The sequence below is a fragment of the Protopterus annectens genome, chromosome 3.part1 (genome assembly GCF_019279795.1).
Source record: "Protopterus annectens isolate FY-2018-M chromosome 3.part1, PAN1.0, whole genome shotgun sequence".
Taxonomy (NCBI): Eukaryota; Metazoa; Chordata; order Ceratodontiformes; family Protopteridae; genus Protopterus; species Protopterus annectens.
Window position 1 is genome coordinate 441,455,101 of NC_056732.1, and position 25,085 is coordinate 441,480,185.

Here is a 25,085-nt window from a genome sequence, read left to right on the forward strand (position 1 = left end):
TGAGACCCTTTCGGAGTCCGGTACACCCCAGAAATCCACTTCATCTTCTGAGCCTTTGGCTGTCTCTGCCTCGGTTGGGTCCAGAGTCGCAATGCAGGCACCGGCTTCTGAGGAGGCCTTTTACACTACCGATTCTAGACAAACAAACGACATCTTCTCATCCGACTAACACTTCTCAGAGACTGACGGATTGTCTCAGGCCTAGAAGCCAAGCCACTCCTAGGAAATCTGCTTCTAGCCACCATCTTGCTACTGCTCCCCCACCCCAAGCTTAAATGGTTAAAATGGCAGAGCATCTCCTCTCACTTATCCGAGGTACTCTGGCCCCCACTCCAAAAAGGAAAAGGCATCCTTCTCCAGAAATTATGACAGACCAAGTGTCTGAGGAAAATGATTATTCTGCTTTTGAAGAGGAACATCATCCCTTAACTGTTTGAGGATTCAGATGCAGAGGAATCCATCCCTTCTGCCTCCCCTCCGGAGGACCTCCTCTTTGAGGAAACCCTTCAGTCCCTCAGGGAACATTTTCAGTGGGAATCTTAAGACTTCCCACAGTCAAGGAAATGATTTAGAGTGTTTCTGGACCTGCCCCAGCACAGACCCCTGGCCATCCAACCTATTTTGGAAGTGGTGGATGATGTTTCCCATGAATCCAGCTTAGCCCCTGATGCCCTGCCTCCTGCTCCAACTAAACCTGACAGGTACTACAGCGTACTGGATTCTCAAAATACCTGTACAGGAATCCTGCTGCAGACCCTGAGGTCATTACACAGGGACCCAAAGGAGCTAAGACTAGTTCGGCCAAGAAGCCTCTTCCTTCTGACAAAGATTCCAGAGCTCTGGACAAATGGGTTAAGTAAGTATACACCTCTGCAACCTTAGCTGTCAGAGCACTCAGTTGTCAGTTCCATATGTTAAAATATCAACAACACACTTTGGAACAATTAAAACAGAAAATTGGTACCTCTCCTGACAGTGCCAACTCAAAAGAGCTGGCAGAATTACTACACTCTGCTTGTCAAGTGGCCAAACACTCATTACAATGTGGATATAATGCCCTAGAAGCCTCTGGCAGGGCAGCGGTGACTGGATCTGTTATTAGAGAACGTGCATGGCTGAAGGAACAACCTCTCCCTGATCATATCAAGTCCAAACTTATTGATGCACCCCTAAATAAGGAACGCCTGTTTGGGGGAAAAGCAGAAGAGGTGCTTAAAAAGATGGAAGACAAAGCAGAAGCTATGCAAACAGTAAAAGATTTATTTCAAGTTCAACCTCCTAGATTCAGCAAGAACTTTCCCTTTAAGCACTGGGCCTTCCCTGCACCTAGCAGTCATGGCCAAAGTAAGCCCCACAGGGACAGTCCATCCAGGCCCCTATCCCAGGGCCAGCAAATAAGCAAACAATGGGCCACTTCCGTCTTTAAGGTAGGGAGTTCTAAACCAAGCTTTTCTATGGTAAGCACTCAGAATGACTCTCCCTCCCCCTCTGCCCTCCTTTCACTCATCAAAAACTTGGAGGAAGGATTACCCTCTTCAAGGACAATTGGGTCTCTATAACCAAGGGCCAATGGGTCTTAAAAAATAATTTCTCAGGGATACAGATGCTCCTTCAGTGAACTCCCTATTCCAAGAGGGTACCCAGACATCTCCCCAAACCAGTGGACAGAGGCATTGAAACAGGTCCAAACTCTAATATCCCAGGGGGCAGTAGAACCTGTCCCTCCAGATCAAACAGGAAAAGATTTTTAGTCCAGACTATTCCTTCTTCCCAGAAAAGAGGGCACTTGACACCCCATCCTGGATCTATCCAAACTGAACACCTCCTTGGTGGTCCCCAGACTCAAAATGAACATTGCAGCAGCTCCTGCCTATGCTCACACAAAATGCCTGGCTTGTGACACTAGACCTAAAAGATGCCTACCTCCACATCCCCATCAGTGAATCGCGCAGAAAATTCCTGCGCTTCAGAGCAGGCTATCAACACTTTCAGTTCTCTGCACTGCCCTTTGGCTTGTCTACTGCTCCCAGAGTATTCACCAAATGCTTAGCCCCGGCTATAGCATTCTGCAGACAGAGAAATATACAGATTTACCCTTACCTGGATGACTGCCTCATTCAGGTGGACTGCAAAGAAAAGTTGCTTCAGGACTTTTGTCTTCGTTGAATCACTCCTAACTTCCCTAGGGTTCACCATCAACGAGAAAAAATCGAAGCAAAAGCCCACCAGAAAAATTGTTTTCCTGGGAGCTGTGCTAGACTCAGCAACCAAATGACCTTCCTTTCCCCAGAAAAGCAGAGCTTCCTGCCTCTCTACTTCACCCAGCTGGCTTCCGGAAGTCACCTCACTGTGAGGAAGTTCCTGCAAGCCCTGGAATACATGGCATCTTGCATCCTTCTCATCCCTCTTGCCAGGCTTCACATGAGAAAACCTCAGTGGTAGTTAAAGAACCTTTGCTGTAGGCACTCTCAGTCCCTAGAGACAACTCTCCCTCTTATCCCTTGCATAAGGGCTGAATTTCTCTGGTGGGCAGAGGCCTATGCCATGAACAAGGGTCTTCCCTTCATCCTCTGCCCTTTCGGCCACACCATCACCACCGACCCCTCAGACATTGCTTGGGACGCTCACCTAGCAGGCAGGTGTACCCATGACCTTTGGATTGCCCACCAACTTCACTTGCACATCTACCAGAAAAAATGATGGCAGTGAAAAAGGTTCTGACTTCCTTCCAACCCCATCTCAGGCCAGGGGTTCTCCTTATAAAAACAGACAACACCACAGTAATGTGGTACATCAACAAGCAAAGGGGCACCCAGTCATACCCCCTGTGCAGGGTAGCCATGAGTCTCTGGGTTACAGCCACCTCCATGGGGCTACATCTAATTGCCTAATACTTAGCAGGGATCAACAACACACTGGTGAACCACCTAAGCAGAAACTCACTGGACCCTCACAAATGGCAGCTCCACAGAGAAATCTTTCTGCAAATCACCCAGGATTTGGGGACCCCAGAAGTGGACCTCTTTGCCTCGCACCTCAACCACCAGCTGCACAAGTTCTGTACCAGGGAGTATCACCACCTAGCATGGAAGGTGGATGCCTTGACCTTTCCCTGGAGCTTCTTCTTTGTGTACGCATACCCTCCTCTGCCCCTTATTCCCAAGGTTCTGATCAGAATAAGGGAGGAGAAACCAAAGGCCATCCTCACTGCTCCAGATTGGCCCAGACAGCATTGATACCCCTTATTACGCAGTCTGACCTTATAGCCCCAAAGCTGCTTCCCCTAATGTCAGATCTTTTGACCCAGGAGAGGGGGAAGGTACTGCACCCAGACCTACAGACTCTCAAACTTAAAGCATGGCTTATACACTAAAAACTAACAAGGAGTCCCTGTTAAGCAAACAGGTCCTGGACATCATCACAGAGGCCAGAATGCTCCTGGAAACAAAAGGGGGCAGTACCTCCCAACCTTCCATCCCTCTCATCCTGGATTACTTAGCAGAGTTGCTCAGTAGTGGTCTCTCTTTCTCCTCTATTAAAATCTGTGCCTCGACTATCTCTGCCCATTATGATTCAGACCCACCCCTCTTCTCTCATCCTTTGATTAAGCAATTTCTCAGAGGGGCTTCTAATCTCACGCCTCCCAGAAGGCCTCAGACGCCACCCTGGGTCCTGAATTCTGTGTTAGAGAAACTAACCTTACCTCCTTTCGAATCTGCCGCTTCAACAGAATTGAAATACCTTACTTGAAAGACTGCCTTCCTACTAGCTATCACCTCAGCCAGAAGGGTCTCGGAACTTCAAGCTCTCATGGCTGTCGAGCCCTTCATAATTTTCCATACAAACAGAGTCTCCCTGAGAATTAACCCCTCCTTTATGCCCAAGGTGGTATCTGATGTGACCCTTAACCAGGCCGTACACCTTCCCAACCCTCAAAACAAGAGGGAAAGAATTCTACACTCACTAGACATGCACAGACAACTCCGATACTATCTGGACTATACTAAGCCATTCAGAAAAACAGACCAGCTTCTTGTAAGCTTTGCCCCAGGGGCAGAGGGGAAGCCCATCTCCAAACAAACCATTTCGAAATGGATTTTACACTGTATCTGATTTTGCTACAGACTACATGGGAAACCCATCCCCAAGTCTATCCGTACCCACTCCACTAGGGCAACCTCCACTTCCACTGCTTTCCTCAGAGGAGTACTTACCAGGGACATTTTGGAAGACCTCTGTCCTTACCTTTACAAAGCATTACCACCTACCTCTCTTTTCTAAGGCTAGGGCAGGGTTTGCCTCTGCAATTCTGCAGGGCCTCCTGAGCCATACCTAGTACTTAACCTATCCTTCCACCCTTTTCCTTAGCATTGGGAATCCTCCCACAGGTGATGACTGCAACAATGAAACATGAAGAACATAGTACAGTTGTGTACATTTACCATAAATGTAGATGTTCGAGTGTATTCACTGTTGCAGTCTTGGTTTCCCTCCATCCCCATTTAACATCTTACCCTAGGGGGACACAAGCTTCCTAAGGTGGCTTTTAGCCACCAGGACCACTTCTTTCTTTTCCTTTGTGCTTCTGATGGGTTAGGGCAAGAAAAACTGATGTAATGACGTTGGTTGCCTTACTTTATAGCACTGACGACCTGACATCAGACTACAGGTGATGGCAGCTGGTGCACAAAAACATTGACTCTGGTATTCGGGCCGGCCGAGGGCTACCACAGCAGGGATAACCCACAGGTGATGGCTGCAACAGTAAATACAATCAAACATGTACATTTATGGTAAGTGTACACAACTGTACTTTCTGCAGTCATGGAAGTCATGTCCATGGAGTTAAGCCAGACGCAGGCCATAACTGATGGTAAGGGGGAACCAACACTTGTTCGGCCGACTGAGACTTCTCCTGCCCCAGCCCAGGCCTCTGTCTCTAAGCCTACCCTTAAGCCCATGCCAACAAAGAAAAAACAAAAAAACTAAACACTTGAGCCCCACACCTCAAGGAACTCCAGATCGGCCGTCATTTACCAACTCACTAATGCTGGCCTTTGTAGCTCTTAGGCCCTCAGACCCTTCACCTACCAACATTCCTGTGCTGAGCCCCAGGCCCGCCTCTGCTTCCTCCCTACCTTTACCCACTACTAATCCGGGAGAAGAACAACTAGAGCAGTCCTACTACTCTTCTGAGGAATCCTTTTCCTATGTCTCAAATTGCTTCACCCGTGGATTACTCCCCAGATGAAGACTCTATTGAAGGAGATTCCCCACAAGAGGACATTACCTTTGGGGAAACTATTACAAAAATGAGAGAGTGCTTCAAGTGGGATACTGCCTTAATGTCAGATACCCAGAAAAGATATTCTGAACTTCTCCAACTTGAGTCACCATCCTTTTCAGCTGTTCCTCCTGTGCTTCCAGCTTTCCTGGATGCCTTTAACTCTGGCTCCAAGAACCCTGATTCACAACCTCCTGCCCCTAAAAGGCCAGATAGATTTTAAAAAGTGCCTGATGACCAGAAATTTCTGGTGAGAACCTCCCCTGGGTGACCCAGCAGTCATTGCTATGTCTCCAGACAGACAGTCTAGGCAATTACCCCTTGCTTCACTTTTCCCAACAGAAAAAAACAGCAAAACCATGGACAGAATGGTTAAAAACGAATACACCTCCTCTACCCTGGCCTTCAATGCTATTAATTACCAAACCCACATGGTTAAATACGCCCTGGACCTTGTCTCCCAGGGTTCCACCTTGCTGGCCTCTACCCCAGACTGTCCAACCAAAGCTGACATTGCATCAAAACTGTCTCTAGCAACACAAGTAGCCAGACACACTATCAGGTGCAGTTACAATCCAGCAGAGGCTTCAGCCAAGCCAGGTCAGCTGCCGCTGCATCTGCCTTACACAGATAGCCTGGCTTCGCTTACAACCTCTACCAGAGGATTTCAAATCCAAAATCATGGGTGCTCCTCTCGACCACAACATTTTATTTGGGAAAAACTCAGCAGAACTTTTCCAAAACTTACAAGAGAAAGGCAAAGAACTACAAGACATTAAGCATCTGCTGGTGTCCCCCTTCCCTAGGTATTATAGGAATTACCCAGCAAAAACATCCTTTGTCAGAAGGGACTCCTTTAACATCACGCCCTTCCTCCTCAAGGCCCCACAGGGCATCCAGGAGACAGCCTTACTCTAGACCCCCCAACTCTCAGCCACCAGCCAAACAGCCCTTTCCAGGCAGAGTGGGCCCCTCTTCAGCATGACTGTCTTGCTCAACTGCCTCTATCCGCCCACCTTACCCACTGCATTCCCTTCTGGAAATCCATCACAGCAGATCTTTGGGCTGTTTCCATCATCAAAAAAGGATATTTCCCATCCTGGAAGGAAAGACCAAAACCAAAAAGAATCCCTTTCCCTCCAACAAATCAGCTTCATCTATTCCTTCTCATTCTGAAAGAACTCCTGACTCAAGGACCTATAGAACCCGTTCCCTCAGGACAGGAAGGACAAGGCTTCTCTTCCCGTCTTTTCTTAGTTCCAAAAAAGGATGGCCCTTGGAGACCAATAATATCTGAACCTGTTCCTGAAGGTTCCCTCCTTCAAGGTGCTTTCCCTTCAAACCCTCCTACTCCTCATCCCCTCCCAAGCCTTCATGGTCACTCTGGACCTAAAGGATACTTACCTGCAGATTCCTATCAGGCCATACCACAGGAAATTTCTGCGCTTTACTGGACACTCTTCACACTTTCAGTTTACAGCTTTGCCCATTAGCTTGTCTACGGCCCCCAGAGTTTTTTCAAAGTGCTTGGCCCCAGCCATTGCCTATTGCAGAACCAAGGGAATCCAAATCTACCCTTACCTGGATGACATTCTCATTCTGGCAGAATCAGAGTCCACCCTGCAGATCCATCTCAAGTTTACCATGTCTCTCATCCACAACTTGGGATTCACCCTAAACCTTCAGAAATCCTCTGCTTCTTCAGTAGGACAAAGTATTCCTGGGCTGCAGGATAAGGACAGACCTGATGAGATCCTTTCTCCTGCCAGACAGTGCAGTCTCTCTTCTCCCATTTTCAAAACCTTCTTTCAGTATCTCACCTATCTGCAAGACAATTTTTGCAAGTTCTAGGTCTCATGGCAGCCACTATTCTCATGCTCCCATTAGCAAGGATGCACATGAGAAAATTTCAATGGTACCTAAAGAATGTGTGGTCTCAGAGGCAACAACTTCTAGAAAAACTGATCCCCCTTCTGCCCTGCCTGAAGGTAGAACTACAATGGTGGATTCAGCAAATTTTACAGAACCAGGGCATTCCTCTACAACTCCCACCACTTCCCAGTCAGTGCACACCGATGCATCAGACCTAGTGTGGGGGGCAACGTTACAAGATTTCAGGGTTCAACAATGTCGGACTGCTCAACAAAAGCAACACATCAGTGTTGAAGAAATTACTGCTGTCTTGCTAGCTCTAAAAGCTTTCCTTCCCATTTTGCAACCAGGGCTTCTCCACATTGCAACAGAAAACACAACTGTCATGAGGTACCTGAACAAACAAGGAGGGACAAAGGCTGACCAGTTATGCCAGATAACCCTGCAAATCTGAGATCTGGCAGCCAACCACAACCTTTTCCTGCAGGCATCCTCTCTCAGGAAAACAAGCAGACTTGCTCAGCAGAACAACATCTCTACAACACGAATGGATGTTGCACAGGGATACCTTCCTAGACATTGTCCACCAGTGGGGTGCACCTCAATTGGATCTGTTTGCCTCCCCTCAGAACAGATGACTACACACTTTCTGCACCAGGGATTACACTCCGCTAGCCTAGAGAGTGAATGCCTTCAGCTTTCCTTGGAAGGGAATGTTCCTGTACGCTTTCCCTCCCTTCCCTCTAATACAGAAGTTCCTTCTGAAAATCAAGAAGGAACAACCAAAAATCTTGCTGGTGACCCCCTGTTGGCCAAGGCAACATTGGTCCCCCCCCCTTCACTCCCTAGCCATGGGCAATCACCACAAGTTACTCCAAAAGGTGGACCTACTAACGCAAGAAAAGGGAACTCTCATTCACCCTTTGCTGTCTCTGCTGCATCTAACTGTATGGGTGATCAACATCTGATCGCTTTCAGACAACACTACTCAAAAGACCTGCTCACAGTCTTGAGGGAGGCCAGGAAACCAACGACTAGGAAAAACTATTTGTCTAAATTGCAGAGATTCTCAAAATGATGTTCCCTTAGAGACAAGGATCCTTTTCAGGTGGATCATTCACTTGTCTTTAGCTGTATATGTGAGCTCATTAAGGAAGGACTTGCATATTCTTCAGCGAAAGCCTACCCTTCTGCTATTTCAGCCTGCTTGCCCTTACAGCCACCACTGCTTGCCAGACAGGATGTTAAACTTTTCCTGAGGGGGGTCTTGCATATCAGACCACCAAGAAAACCCATCCACCCCTCCCTGGGACCTCAATTTCATGCTGGACAAACTCACCTTACCTCCCTTTGAGCCAGTCAGCACAGCTGCTCTACAAATGTGCACATGGAAAACCATTCTTTTAGTGGCCATTGCCTCTGCTAGAAGAGTGTCTGAACTACAGGCCTTCATGGCCTGTCCTCCTTCCACCACCTTCCACAATGACAGGGTGATCTTGCACACACCCTTCTTTCATGTCCAAAGTGATGAACAAACTATCCTTAAACCAGTCCATTCACTTACCTACCACCTTCCCCTCTCCAACTAATACTGCAGAGAGGATCCTTCATTCCCTAGATGTACACAGACAACTGAGATTCTACTTAGACAAGACTAAGTACTTCAGAAAATCTGACCAACTCTTCATCTCCTTTCACCCCAGGGCTCTGGGTAAGGTAGTCTTCAAGCAAACCATTTCCTGTTGAATCAGGAAATCCATTCTGATGTTCTTCATGTTTCACTGTTGCATTCATTCCATTTGGATTATCTGCTTGCAGGTAGCCCTCATTCGGCCTGATTAACAAAGTCTTGGGTCCTGCGTCGGTTGCTGTCCCTTCTTCCATGATGTCAGGTCGTCAGGGGTATAAAACATGCAGCCGACACCATTACATCAGTCTTTCTTGCCGTGTGGTGCCCGAAGTAGAAGCAGTTCGCAAGTGCCAGTCGGTTGACTCCTGAAATTTTCGTTTTCGAGTTTCAGAACCGAAGTCTAAACTAAAGCTAAGTACCCTGTTGGGGAAACTTTTTCTTGCTCCTTACCGATGTCAGTAAAAGTTAATAGTTACATTACTTGTGGAAAGCAAATACCTCATAAAGATTTTCATTCATACTGTATTCCTTGCTTAGGCCCTGACCACCTTGCTGTTGGTTTTGTGCTTTATTTAATCAGCGCACTATCCATCATTGGTATATTTTCACCTCTAAATATTTCGGTTCTCGGTTTAATTATCCAGAAATGTCGTCGTTAGCCATCCGACTACCGGGATTCCAAAAAAACGCAAAGATAAAGACCGAGACAGGCTGCTGAGGTCCAAAACTGCCAACGATGCTTCTCCTAAGCCAGTCGCCAGTTCGCCGGTACTCAGTGAGGTGCTTTCGCAGCCCCTGATACCCACTACTTCTGATTCGCAGGCCTCTGCTGAGACCCATTCGGAGTCCGGTATGCCACGAGATGCTTCAACTATGGTACCCGCTGATGTCTCTACCTTGGCTGGGTCTGGAGCCGCTGTGCAGGCATTGGCTTCTGAGGTTGTATTCAGGCCTACGGATTTGCATATTAAACCGACGCCTCCTTCTTTACTTAGGCCTAAATCTCGAACCATGCCTAAAAAAACTACGTCTAGGCCACATGCTCAGGCCTTTATGCCTAAAAAATAAATGATAAGAATGGCTGAGGATCTAATAACTCTAATCAGGGGTAGCCAACCCCCCCACCTCTTCTAAGAGGCCTAGGACTGAAGTTGATTATGAATTTTCTGACCAGGATTCTGTTTTTTTCTGATTCTTCTGATGATCTGGATTTGCCCTTATCTACTTATGAAGATTCTGATGCAGAGGACTCCATTCCCTCTGCTTCCCCTCCTGAGGATTTTTCTTTTCGGTAAACCTTACATACTCTAAGGGAGCATTTCCACTGGGAAAGCCAGGATTTTTCTGATTCAAAAAAGAGGCTTAGGGATTTCCTTCTCCTACCTCAGCATAGGTCTTTAGCTATTCCTGCTTTACTAGACATTGTTGATGCTTTTTCGGAATCTAGTTTGGCCCCTGATTCCTTGCCTCCTGCTCCCTGAAAACCTGACAGATACTACGGGGTCCCTGAGTCCCACAAGTTCCTTTTTAAAAATCCTATTGCGGATCCAGAGACTATTTCACAGGGGCCCAAGGGCATTAAGGCTTCTACTGCTAAAAATCCTACATCTTCTGATAGAGACTCCAGGGTGCTGGATAGATGGGGTAAGAAGGTTTACACTTCTGCAACCTTGGCCATTAAGGCTTTAAACTGCCAGTTTCATATGTTAAAGTATCAGCAACATGTTATTGGATTGCTTAAACAGAAAATATTGATTCCTGACTGTGGAAAATAAAGAATTACAGGATTTAATGCATTCTGCTGAACAAGTTGGAAAACATACTTTGCAATGTGGTTTTGATTCATTAGAGGCCTCTTGCAGGGCTGTTGTTACTGGGTCTGTGCTCAGAAGGCATGCTTGGCTTAAGGAGCAATCTTTGCCTGATCATTCCCCACAAGAAGACATTATTAGGATCATGTTAAAGCTAAATTGTTGGATGCTCCCTTAAATCAGGACTGCCTGTTTGGCAACAAGGCTGAGGAAGTTCTTAAAAAGATGGAAGAGAAAGCTAAATCTATGCAAGCTGTTAAAGATTTCTTACAAGTTCAGCCTCCTAGGTTTAGTAGGCACTGGCCCTCTAAGAATTGGTCCTTTCCAGCCCCTTCCAGGTCTTCTCAAGCCAAACCCAGACACAGCAAAAACCCCAGGTTTCAGTCCCAGGGGACACGCACGACTAAGCAGAGGGGGGCTCCACTTCCAAATCTGGGAATAATAACACTCCCCCTATGGTAAACATTCTCAATGACTTCCTTTCAAAATTTCCAAGCACTTATCAACTGACTGCCCCTTTGGGGGGAAAGATTGCTCTTCATGCAAAGAATTGGGAACTCATTACCCAGGACAAAATGGGTTTAAAATATAGTGTCCCAGGGATACAAATTTCACTTCCACACGTTGCCAACACCAAGCGGGTGGCCGGACCTATCCCCAAATCAGTGGGCAGAGGCCCAAAAGCAAGTACTTTCTCTCTTAAGCATGGGGGCTATTCAGCTGGTACCAGAAGAGGAAAAGGGACAAGGTTTCTACTCAAGCCTTTTCCTGGTATTAGAAAAGACAATTCATGGTGTCCTATCCTGGACCCGTCTACTCTAAACACCTTTTTGCAGATTCCAAAATTCAAGATGCTGACTCTTCACCAATTACTTCCTATGCTAGGCAAAGATGCCTGGTTGGCAACACTAGATTTAAAAGAAGCATACCTGCACATCCCACTCGGGGAATCTTGCAGAAGATACCTACGCTTCAAAGCAGGCTACACGCACTATCAGTTCTCTGCACTGCCCTTTGGTTTATCTACTGTGCCCAGGGTATTCACAAAGTGCCTAGCTCTAGTTATTGCATTTTGCAGGCAAAGAAATATTCAAATATACCCATACTTGGATGATTGTCTAATTCAGGCAGAAAGTCAGGACATACTTTTGAATCATCTGGCCTTTGTACAAAGGGTTCTAACTTGTCTGGGGTACACCGTAAATGAAAAGAAATCACACCTGGTACCCTGTCAACAAATTGTATTCCTGGGAGCAAGCTTGAATACAACTTCCCAGATGGCTTATCTCACGCCAGAGAAACAAATTAATTTGACAACCTACTTCAAACAAGTGGCCACAAAAACCCTGCTATCTGTAAGACAAATACTGCAAGCCTTGGGGTTCATGGCCTCCTGCATTCTTCTAATTCCATATGCAAGACTGCATATGAGGAAACTACAGTGGTATCTAAAAAGCCTATGGTGTCAACATTCTCAGGATCTAGAAGCAATGATTCCTATCATACCTTGCCTACGCCTAGAGTTCCTTTGGTGGGCAGTGGCCTGCCACCAAAACAAGGGACTATCTTTCACACCACCCCCTGCTGCCCAAACCCTAATAGATGCATCAGACTATGCATGGGGGGCTCACCTGGCAGGGAAGTGCATTCAAGGCAAATGGAACCCAAGTCAAATGCACCTGCACATAAATCATAAGGAAATGTTAGCTGTACAGAATGCTCTGACAGCCTTCAAGGAAGGACCACATTCTTCCAGGACAACTAATGGTAAAGACGGACAACACCACTGTTATGTGGTACATAAACCAGCAGGGGGGTACACATTCTTACCCCCTCTGCAGACTAGCCATGGAATTGTGGAGCACAGCCTTGAGCTACCAAGTGCACCTACAAGCTCAATTCCTGCCAGGAAAATTAAATACACTGGCAGACGGACTAAACAGAAACCTCTTGGACCCACATGAGTGGAACTAGAACCGAGGATTTTCAACATGTTGACAAGGAAATGGGGGAGCCCAGATATAGACCTGTTTGCCTCTCCCCAGAGCTACAAATTGGACAAATTTTGCACAAGGTCTCCCCACAAACAAGCCTGGAAAGTGGATGCTCTGTCCTTCAGCTGGAAAAACCTATCAGTCTATGCCTTCCCCCCTCTGCCTGTGCTCTCCAAAGTACTACTAAAAATTAAACAGGACAAACCAAGGATGATTTTGATTGCTCCAGACTGGCCACACCAACACTGGTACCCCCTCCTGCGCAGTGTGTCATGGTTATCCCTATGGCACCTGCCTCAGACTCCTTCCCTGTTGTCTCAGCAGGAGAACCAGATTCTGCACCCTCAGTCTGGCTAATTACATAATTTCTCCTTTACCATCCCACCGTAAACCTGTGATGGATATCATTTTAGAGGCAAGGAGGCCTAGTACTAGAAACTCTTATGCTGAAAAATGGAAAAGATTCTGTGTCTGGAACCAATCTCAAGGGATGAGCACAGCAGCACCCAATTTACCTCAGATTTTGCAATACTTAACTGAGATGCTTCACAAGGGCCATTCTTTTTCCTCCATTAAAATCCACGCCTCAGCCGTTTCAGCTCATTATAACACAGAACCTCCCCTCTTCTCTCATCCACTGCTCAAGCGGTTCCTCAGAAGGACCAAAAATTTGAGACCACCCAGGAGAGCTCCAACCCCAGCCTGGGACCTTAACTTTGTTTTGGAGAAACTCAGTCTACCTCCTTTCGAGCCAGCTGCTCCTGCAGACTTAAAATTTCTTTCTTGGAAAACAGCTTTCCTTTTAGCAATCACATCAGCTAGAAGGGTATCTGAATTACAGGCCCTTATGGCAGTGGAGCCTTTCATCATCTTTCATGCTGACATGGTGTCCCTCAGAACCAATCCATCCTTTATACCCAAGGTGGTATCCAGTGTGGCTCTTAATCGGTCCTTTCATTTGCCAACCTTCTTTCCGAATCCACAGAATAAAGGGGAACGGATATTGCATTCCTTAGATGTGCACAGACAACTTAGATTCTACTTGGACAGGACTAAACCTCAAAGGAAATCTGAACAACTGCTGGTGGCATTTGCTACAAGGGCGGAGGGGAAGGCTATTTCAAAGCAAACCATTTCTAAATGGATAGGCCATTGCATTCATTTCTGCTATAAGCACCATGGAAAACCTATCCCCAGGGGATCAGACCTCACTTCACCAGGGCTGCATCTACCTCTACAGCCTTTTTCAGAGGCGTTCCTACCAGGGGCATCCTAGAAGCTGCTACGTGGAGTTCTATACATACTTTCACCAAGCATTATAATTTGCCAATTTTCTCTAAATCCAGAGCTGGCTTTGCCACTGAAGTCTTGCAGGGCCTTATAGATGGTCCTAATGCTATCTAAATTCCTCCTCCCAACCATAGCTTTGGGAATCTACCCTAATGTAATGACTGCAACAGTGAAACACAAAGAGCATAGTACAGTTGGTGTACACTTACTATAAATGTAGATGTTAGAGTGTATTCACTGTTGCAGTCCTGGTTACCCTCACTCCAGCCCCCTAACTTCTTTTGGCTATACCTCTACTTTCCTTTATTGTGCTTAAAAGCCTTTTTGGTGTATTTGCTTTTTTGTTGGAGGTATGTCATTGTAATTTTATATTTAATTGCTTCCCATTAAAGGGGCACCTGACAACTGGGGCAAGAAAAACTGATGTAATGGCGTCGGCTGCATGTTTTATACCCCCGACGACCTGACATCATGGAAGAAGGGACAGCAACTGACGCAGGACCCAAGACTTTGTTAATCAGGCCGACTGAGGGCTACCTGCAAGCAGATAACCCAAATGTAATGACTGCAGCAGTGAATACACTCGCACATCTACATTTATGGTAAGTGTACACAACTGTACTTTCTGCTACTCACATCATGGAAAACAATTGCCTTGGGGAGTTAGGGCTCATTCCACTAGAGGCATGGTTACCTCCAAAGCCTTTTTTAGAGGGCTGGACACATCCTTCATAATGGAAGCAGCTACCTGGTCTACAGTTTACACTTTCACAAAACACTACAAGCTAGTCCAGGTCTGCAGGGCCAGAGCAGGTTTTGCCAGGGCAATCCTGCAGGGATTATTGGAATCCTCTACCTCTGGCCCCTCCCTTCACTCTTTCTAGCTGTGGTACTCTCCCACAGTATGAATACTGCAACAAAGGAGTTGAAGGACATGGAATAGTTGTGTAAAATCTTACCATAACCATAGATGTCCTTCTCTTCCATGTTGCAATATTCCTTTCCACCCTCCATATACCCCTTTTTGTTTTAAATCTCCTCTGAGTGGTTGGTCTTTGACCTCTGTATCCACTCCCTACAGGATATTCTTTACAGCACTTCAGGGACATTTGCTCCATGGCCTCAACTTGTTTTTTTGTACACCTTCTACTGGGCTTCAGGTTCTGAGGTCTGTGCGTGCAGACGTCACATTTATGGTCCCTGGGTTATGGCCCTGCGTGTGACGTCCCACGCACCTACAGCAGCCAGGCTTAAGCTTTTGTGTAGGAGCTGATGTCAGGTCACCCGAGATGGAAAATAATACTGCAACATGGAAGAGAAGGACATCTGTGGTTCACAACTATTCTTTGATCCCTGGTTTGACACATGTATTGTAATGGACACAGGCAGCATGTCTCTGCTTACATTTATCAAGGGTACCAGAATTTTTCAGAGGATGTTCACCGTGTTACACTGCTGCAGTCATTACACTTGGGTTATCCTGCCATCAGGCGGTCCCGCAGTCGGCCAGAGTTCCAAAGTCTTGGTCTGGCGTCGGTTGCTGTCGCTTCTTCCCTGACGTCAGTGCGCCAGGGGTATATAAGATGCATCCGACGCCATTTTCTTCAGTCTTTCTTGCCGCGCGGTGCCCGAAGCAGAAGCAGTTCGCAAGTGCTGGTCGGCCGACTCCTGAGATTTTCGAAGTCCAATTTCAGATCCGAAGTCTTCAATAAAGCTAAGTACCCCGTTGGGGAAACTTTTTTCTTGCCTCAGATCGATGTCAGAAAAAGTTAATAATTGTATTTCTTGTGGGAAGCAAATACCTCATAAGGACTTCCACTCTTACTGTATTCCATGCCTAGGCCCTGATCACGACGTCACTAGTTGTCGGTTTTGTGCTAGATTTAACAAACGCATTATAAAAAGACGTTTTGATTTTGCTTTGCACTACTTTGGCCAAAGGTTCAATTATACTATGCCGTCGGATCAACTGACGACTGCAATACCGAAAAAACGCAAAGACAAGGATAAAGACAGGCATCCGAGGTCCAAAACCAATGACGAAACCTCTTCTAGGCCAGTCACCGGTTCTCAGTGAGGCGCTTTCGCAGCCTCTGACACCCGCTACCTCAGAGCCACAGGCCCCTTCCGACTCCCATGTGGAGACGACTAGGCCTCTGGAAACTCAAGGTATTGGGCCTACGGAAACTAATCCCCCAGATGGGTCCAGAGCTGCTGAGCAGGCATCGGCTTCTGAGGGTGTTTTCAGACCTTCACAACTTACCATTAAAACAACAGCCAAGACAAAGGTACCATTAAAGACAAAGAAACAAGTACAGCATTCTCCTGGACAGTCCTCCATGCCTAAGCAACAGATGCTTAAAATGGCCGAAGACCTCATTACTCTAATCAGGGGTTCCCATCCCCCTCCTAAGAAAAGGCCTAGGCAGGATACAGACTATGATTCCTCTGATCAGGTTTCCATTTCCTCTGATTCCTCTTCAGACCAGGGATACTCTCTACCCCCCTATGAGGACTCTGATGCTGAAGAATCTATCCCTTCAGCCTCTCCTCCTGAGGATTATTCTTTTGGGGAAACTTTACATACCATGAGGGAGCATTTCCATTGGGAAAGTCAGGATTACTCGGAATCCAAGAAAAGGCTCAGGGATTTCCTTTTATTGCCTCAGCACAGGCCCCTGGCTATTCCGCCTGTGCTAGATATTGTGGATGATGTGTTCTCTGAATCCAGCTTATCTCCTGATTCTTTGCCAACAATGTTTAATGGCTCAGTTAAAACAGAAAATGCTTGCAAGCTCAGAAGCTCCTGATTGTAAAGAAATGCAGGATTTATTGCATGCAGTTGAACAGGTGGGAAAACATACTCTGCAATGTGGTTTTGATTCTTTAGAGGCCTCTTGTAGAGCCTCAGTTACAAGGTTCTGTGATTCGAAGACATGCTTGGTTAAAAGAACAGAGTTTATGTAATCATGTTAAGGCAAAGTTATTGGATGCTCCTTTACAGCATGATACCTTGTTTGGTGTTAAGGCAGAAGAGGTGTTAAGAAAAATGGAGGATAAAGCTAAATCTATGCAAACAGTCAAGGATTTCTTACAGGTACAGCCACCTCGGTTTAGCAGAAATTGGCCAACAAAGAATTGGTCCTTTCCAGTGTCAGACAGGCCACAGAGAGGCAGATACAGACACCCAAGAGGCAGATCTCAACCCCAAGGCTCAAACAGACAACGACAGTGGGGCACCTCAACCCCAAAAGGAGGTGAGGACAAGTCTCAACCTTACAGGAAACAGTCACAATGACTTTCCCCTTTGTACGCCAAGCACGTCCCTTTTGGAAGCCCCCTTAGGGGGAAAACTAGCACTTTTTTCTCAAAACTGGCAAACAATCACCCAAGACAAATGGGTTCTGAATATTGTGTCTCAAGGTTACAGGTTCCACTTTCATACTTTACCAAGGCTAAAAGGAATGCCAGACCTGCCACAAAATCAATGGGCAGAGGCACAAAAACAAATTTCAGCTCTCATGGACATGAGAGCTATTCACATAGTACCACAACAGGAACAAGGATTTTACTCAAGTTCAACTAACTCAATATTTTCAATTACTGGCAAAAAAGTCCCATCTCTCTGCAAGAAAAATTCTGCAGGCCATGGGATTCATGGCATCCTGCATACTACTAATACCATATGCCAGACTGCATATGAGGAAATTACAATGATACCTAAAAAGTGTTTGGACTCAACACTCTCACAGTTTAGAAGCAGTAATACCAATGATTCACTGCCTACAACAGGAGTTTCGATGGTGGGCACAGGCATGTCACCTAAACAAGGGTCAGCCTTTTACCCAACCCACAGCCAGGCAAACTCTAACAGATGCCTCGGATTACGCCTGGGGAGCACACATGGCAGGAAAATGCATTCAGGGCAAGTGGACCACAGACCAAATGCATCTTCACATTAATCAAAAAGAGATGTTGGCTGTTCAAAATGCCCTAACAGCTTTCAAGGACCTTCTGTATCCAGGACAATTATTACTAAAGACAGACAACACCACAGTAATGTGGTGCATAAACAAGCAAGGGGGCACTCATTCTTATCCCCTATGCAGGCAAGCCATGACCTTGTGGAACACAGCTCTAACGTATCAAGTTCACCTGCAAGCACAATTCCTGCCAGGAAAGAAAAATACTCTGGCAGACGATCTAAGCAGAAATATCATGGAACCTCACAAATGGAAATTGAATCCACAAATCTTCAGCATGGTAACGCAAAAAAAAAATGAGGATGCCCAGACATAGATCTTTTTGCCTCCCCACTGAATTGCCAACTACAAAAATTCTGCACAAGGACTTATCACAAACAAGCATGGAAAGTGGATGCTCTTTTGTTCAGCTGGAAAAACCTAAAAATGTATGCCTTCCCACCACTGCTTCTCCTTTCAAAGGTACTCCTAAAAGCCAGATAAGAAAAAACACAGATGATCCTGATTGCTCCAGACTGGCCACACCAGTACTGGTACCCTATCTTAAGGAACTTAGCCCAAGGCCCACCATGGATTTTGCCTCAAATTCCACACCTTCTGACTCAACAAAACAATCAGATCCTGCAGTCAGCTCAAAACCCTAAACCTGGCTGCATGGCAGATACATTAGTCAAACAGGCAACACTTCTCTCTAAAGCTGTTATGGATGTCATTTTGGAGGCCAGGAGGCCTAGCACCAGGAAAGCTTACTCAGAAAAATGGAAGAGATTCTGTGCCTGGAGCCAGGCTCAAAGCCTTGCCCCTCTTGTTCCAAACATTCCTTAGATTTTACAATACTTAACTGAGATGCTGGACAGAGGCCTATCCTTCTCATCAATTAAGATCCACGCCTCTGCCATTTAAGCACATCACAACACGGATCCTCCTTTATTCTCTCATCCCTTGCTAAAGCAGTACCTCAGAGGGGCTAAAAACATAAGACCGCCCCGGAGAGCACCAACACCAACTTGGGACCTCAATTTCGTTTTGGAAAAACTGACCCTACCACCTTTTGAGCCAGCCAATACAGCTGATCTAAAATTTTTATCATGGAAAACAGCTCTGCTCCTGGCAGTAACTTCAGCACGAAGAGTCTGAGAGCTACAGGCATTAATGGCAGTGGAACCTTTTATAATTTTTCATCAGGACAGGGTTTCCTTAAGGACAAACCCTACCTTTATGCCAAAGGTGATATCTAGTGTGGCTCTTAACCAAACCATCCATTTGCCAACTTTTTGAATAAAGGGGAGAAACTTCTGCATTCTTTGGACATACACAAACAGCTACACTTCTACTTGGACAAAACAAAAGCTTTCAGGAAAACTGAGCAACTGTTTGTAGCATATGCTGCAGGATCACAGGGCAAGGCTATCTCAAAGCAGACTATATCCAAATGGATAGGACACTGTATTAGTTACTGCTACACACAGCATGGAAAATCAGTCCCAAATAACATTAGACCACATTCCACCAGGGCAACAGCCACTTCAACAGCCTTTCTCAGAGGAGTACCTACCAAGGAAATTTTGGAGGCTGCAACTTGGAGTTCAATGCACACCTTTACCAAGCATTACCACCTGCCTCTTTACTCTAAATCCAGAGCAGGATTTGCCACTGCAGTTCTGCAGGGCCTCATAGCCAATCCTAACTCTTTATAGACCAGCCACCCAACTTTAGCTTTGGGATTCTACCCAAGTGTAATGACTGCAGCAGTGTAACACGATGAACATAGTACAGTTTTCTACCTACCATAAATGTAGATGTTCGAGTGTTCACACTGCTGCAGTCCAGGTTACCCTCCCTCCATCCCCTCTGAACTAGCTGGACTTATCTATACCTTTCTATCCTATACAACCTTTGTGGTGTGTTTGCTTGTAACTGAAGGTATTGTTTTTTATTTTATATGTATATTTTTTATTAGTAATATGTATTGCCTACCTAGTTGGGGGTACCTGACATCTGGGGCAAGAAAAACTGAAGAAAATGGCATCGGATGCATCTTATATACCCCTGGCGCACTGATGTCAGGGAAGAAGCGACAGCAACCGACGCTGGACCAAGACTTTGGAACTCTGGCCGACTGTGGGCCCGCCTGACGGCAGGATAACCCAAGTGTAATGACTGCAGCAGTGTGAACACTCGAACATCTACATTTATGGTAGGTACAAAACTGTACTTTTGGGATGCATAGCTAGGCTTAAAACAGCCTTTGTGGGCATTAAGTTCATAGGTGTTCACTAGGCTGTCACTTTAGTGACTCCTCTGTGGTGCAGGCGGTCATGGTTCTTCCTTCTTTTGGAAATTGCCAAGGACAATTACCTCAAGCTTCCTCGCAAACTGGATCTACTCATACAAGAACAAGTTTTTTTGATACACCTCCGCATCAGTCATCTTCAGTTGACTGCCTGGATGGATATCATCTTAATTCCCTTTAGGCATCTGTTTTCTGAGAATGTGCAGCAGGTAGTAATGGAGGCAAGAAACCCTGCTACTAGAAAGTCATATATTAGCAAATAGTTAAGGTTTTCTAGTTGGTGTAATAAAACCATCACTCATTCAGGGCTAGTTGTTCTCTGATTTTACAGTGTTTCTGTGAGTTACTATCCTGTGATATTTCTTATTCCCCTATTGGGTTCATTTATTAGCCATGGATCCCGCTCTAAGACCTCCAGAGTACATGTGGCCACTCCTTGGGATCTTAATTTTGTGTTAGAGAAGCTAACATTTGCTCCATTTGAAGCAGCTATTATGACTGACTTGAGGTTTTTAACATCAAAAACAGTTTTACTGATTGCTCTGACCTCTGCAGGAGGGGTAGTGGAGTTGCAGGCTTTTATGGTGAGTTTATAATTTCTCATTTTCTATAGGAACAAGGTTTCTTTGAGAACTAATCCTTCTTTTATGCCTAAAGTGGTACATTAATTTACTTTAAACCAAACTGTCCATATCCCCATTTTCTTTCTTGAACCCAAAAATAAGAAAGAAAGGATACTCCATACAGACAACAGAGGTACTGTCTTGACAGACCTAAATCTTTCAGATCTTATAGGATCATAGGACGTTATTAGGCTAATGGCCCTAGGGCCCTTGTTTCTACAGTCAGCGCCTATTGCTCCTGAATCAAACCTGTATCTTGTATCTGTGAGGTAAAGACCTTAACCATTATGTATTATGCCTAGCCCCCTAAAATGTGAGAATCAAACCTTGTGCCTTGTGTCTGTGACATAAACACATTTACTACTATACCAACTCACACAATTTTTCATTTCTTATAAAGGCAAGAAGGGACATCCTGTGTCAAAACAGACCATTTCCAAACAGTTGTCCATGGCTGTTGGATTTTGTTATACTCAGCATAACAAATCTATTCCAGGCAGGGTCAAGGTCCACTCTGCCCAGGACCCTGACTTCATCTATGGCTTTTTGCACAAGGTTGAATTCTAAAAGTATTCTAGACTATGCTGCTTGGTCCTCTGAACATACATTTTCAAAGCATTACAAGCTCGATTCCTTCTCTAGGTCCAGATCAAGCTTTGCAAGGGCAGCTCTTCTGGGACTTCTGCACTCTTCTTTTTCCTCCTCCCAAATGTAGGTAGCTATCTATTCATGTAGCTAAGGGTACTGCAGCAGTGAGCAATATAATGAACATAGTACAGTTGTGTAAACTGATCTTACCATAACAGTAGATGTTCGAACGATCACTGATGCAGTAGTTGCTCCCTCCCTCCACTCCCATCCCTTTCTTTTTTGGTTTGTGCTGTTTGCCGGTTGTGAATATATATTTTTTTGTTGTTCCTAACGTCTTTTCATGACTCAACCTCAATCTGTGCTGGAGGGAAAACTTTGAAGAACTTTGAACCCAAATTTGTCTTTTAGTCAGCTCAGCTCGAGTTCCTTGACAGTTAGATTTCATGGAAAGTGCTTTGAAATTTTGGCAGGATTTAGCTGCATATAGCTAAAACTACTGTAGCAGTGATCATTCGAACATCTATTGATATATTAAGTTCACCTTACGCAAGTATACTTTCAGGATTTAGTCTGCCTGCTATGTTTCCTTCATGTGGAGATTTTTTTTCTTTTGGTCTCTCTTCGCCATGTAGGGTTTATTTGATTCTTTTTACTTGCCTGTTTGATTGCACATATTTCTGACATTGTCTGATCTTGTTTGGGAAACCTCTAACAAGGGCTACGAAGGAGTCTAGGTCTTTTCTTATTTACTCCATCTCAATGGAGTGCTGTACTAAAATTAGCTCAGAAAAGAATCCTAGGCAGGGTTTAGCACCCTAAAGCTGTCAGTCCTGTCTCTGTCTGCTGCTCTGCTGCAGGAGTCATTGTGGAAGATCTGTTTACAAGATGTGTATGTGATTGTGACTGTACTTTATGGAAAGAAAAAAATGAATGTGTGGTTTATAGACCTCATTAAAATTGTTTATAATTAAAAAAAAAAATAAACTATTAATGGAATTTTCCACTGTATAAATATGCTTTTCAGAGCCTGTTGTAATTGTATTATATTTTATTTAAAGCATCTTGCATTAATCAAATGAATACTGAAAGAAAAGCAGACCATGAGGTGGAGGTTTCTCTTCAAGCTGAGAAAGAACAATCAGCAGAACTTGGTAAGATTTTTTTTTTATTGATAGAAATGTCTATTGTAATTTTGATGAACCCAGGCAAGTCTTATATTGTGGAATATTTGGCTAAGTAGCCATCACATTAGTTACTGCAGTTTAACAGCATATGTTTAAAAAAAATGGTGGATAAATTGGAATTTACATGTCCTGGATTTGGACGAGGCATTACTGCCAAGGCACAAGGACATTGGGTATAAAGAGGTATGTTGTCCGATGGCACTTTCTAACCTTTCTTGCTGTTTATTATTGCAAAGCTGTATGTTCCAAAGCATTTTCTATCCCATCAGTCAACCTCCTTCCAGGAGCCAGATCGGTACTCTGTGAGGGTTTTCACTTGTTTTTTTGTTATGGGTTACCTGTGTTGTCTGATACTGATTCTAGTTCTGATTCAGAAGTTTCTGTAAGGGTGAGTATTATAGTGTTTGTGCGAAGCAGATTCCCTGCAGAGACTTCCACAACCGTTTATTTTTTTGCCTCAGCCTGAAGCATGATGTTGATTTCTGTCCATATTGTGCCTGTTTCACCCCAAAGGTAGCTCATAAAAGGAGTCAGTCTGTCCATGAGTTCTCAGTGAGAGAAGTGGCGCCTGTTTCTGGGCTGCCAGAGCATTGGCCATGACCTCTGGGAATCTTCTAAAAAAACAAGCACTCCAGTAAGAGAGACAGGTAGAAGCATCAAGAGACCATGAGCGTCTTACTGAATAACTCCATGGGTCCAGCGGCAGCTCTAGGAGTGGTGAGACTGTTTTGCCAACCCTTGTACCTTGGAGTCTGCCTTATCTAATGTGTTTGGTATATATTCATGTCTTTGGAATCATGCATGTCCTCCCAGAACTACAGCTCTGCTCTGCTGTTCTGAGACCGAAGTCCCTTTGGTTTTGGAGACTTCTATCTTCATTACTAAAAAGGGAGATGGGATCTCCAAAATATTGATTTGCAAAGAAGTCCTTCTCCTGTGAACCAAGGCATCAAAGACCAAACCTGTGCCTGGCAGCTTGACAAGGTCTTTCCCAGGGAGTACTTCAGCCCCTTCCATTTTCCAAACTTCCACTGATTCACTGGTTGAGCTGCCCTTTTTGAAACATAAAAATCCAGACTTAGAAATATCAAAGAAGTCTGGGGCCCCTTCTAAAAAGCAATATTTGGAACCTCCACTTGATTTTAATTCACATAATTCAGAGGTAGAAGAAAGAAATTGTTTGAGACCAGATCCCTTCTTCTGAAGCTTATGAATCTGATACTGAGAACACTTTTCGCCTGACGGAAATTTTTTAATGGGAGAGAAAGGAATATACTCCAATGTCCAGCTGATATACAGAGCTTATATGGGGCTGCCTGAACCTAGAGCACTATCTGTTCCTGTAGTGCTAGATGTCATGGAGGATGTTTTCATAATTGTATCCATGTAGCCAGGTTATGTCCCTCTTGCTCCATGGAAATCTGACCATTTTGATAGGGTCGGTTCCTTTATAGAATCCATTGACTTGTCCAACTGAGGTGTATCTAGGTAACACTTTAAGAATAACCTTAACTCTATCCAGGAACACTCTATTCCTAGTGACAAGGTGAGTGGAAAGCTGAAAAGATTTGGGGGAAATGTGTGTATATATTTCTGCTTCCCTGTTTAGAGCCTTGAACTTCCAGTCCTTCATGCTTCCCTACCAACAGTCTCTGCCCAAGAAGATGGAAGGTTTAAGGTAGAGGAGGTACAGGATAAGGGACTGAAGCAGGAGATGATTGAGCATTATCTGTCTTGATAGGTAGCCAAGCCCTTCAAAAAGTGTTGTTGTGACGCATTGCCTGCGCAAGGCAGCAGCTACAGGGTCTGTTATCTGGAAACATACCTGTTTTGAGGACAGTTGCTCCTTGAAGACCATGTTAAGATTGCACCTTGGATAAGGTTCTCCTTTAGGATGTCCCTGCTCAAGGAGTTTTCAAGATGGATGAAAAAGGGAAGACTATGCAGTCATTAAACAGCTTTTTAGACCCAGACTGCTAAGTTTAGCAGGAATTTCCCAGCCAGAATATGGCTGTTGCACTCTAAGCAGGACACTGGCAGACTTGGTAAAGGGAAATTTTGCAAATACAAATGAGAATAGCAAGCAAGACCTAAAGAAAGGCAAAGACCTGTAAAGAGGCCAGCCATGGCTTAGCCAGGGTGAACACCGCCTTCCACAGAGTGACTCCCTTGGAGGACAGAGTGACCCGTTAGACACTATACTTCCAAAACATTTTGCAGAAAAGGATAGTTAAGTGAGAGAGTTTCTCAGACTGAGCTATGTAGTGTCTTGTACTTATGGTGCCATTTTCCTGCCAGAGGAAGGTTCAGTTGTTCTTAAATAACAGATGGCACAGGTATAATCATTCACAGAGACGTGTATAGCACTCCTCCCGTGCATCAAAAAAATAAATCCCATGATAGATATGTCATCTTGGCTGTAAAGGCCTTTACTAACCAAAAAATGCAACAGGAATGTTCACAACAAGGAACAAATTTAGGCTTAAGCACTTTCATCCTTGTATATCGGGACTGCTCCAGAACTGTAAAG

At 45.0% G+C, this 25,085-nt stretch overlaps 1 protein-coding gene across 1 annotated transcript in view; it reads left to right on the forward strand.

The window, feature by feature from the left end:
* KMT2C (lysine methyltransferase 2C) overlaps positions 1–25,085 on the forward strand; it is a gene marked incomplete in the record, with an annotated part of 4,117,755 nt that overhangs the window by 1,075,526 nt on the left and 3,017,144 nt on the right. Inside the window, 1 exon segment of the mRNA XM_044066891.1 lies at positions 22,430–22,522. Coding sequence (XP_043922826.1) covers positions 22,430–22,522 — 93 coding nt within the window.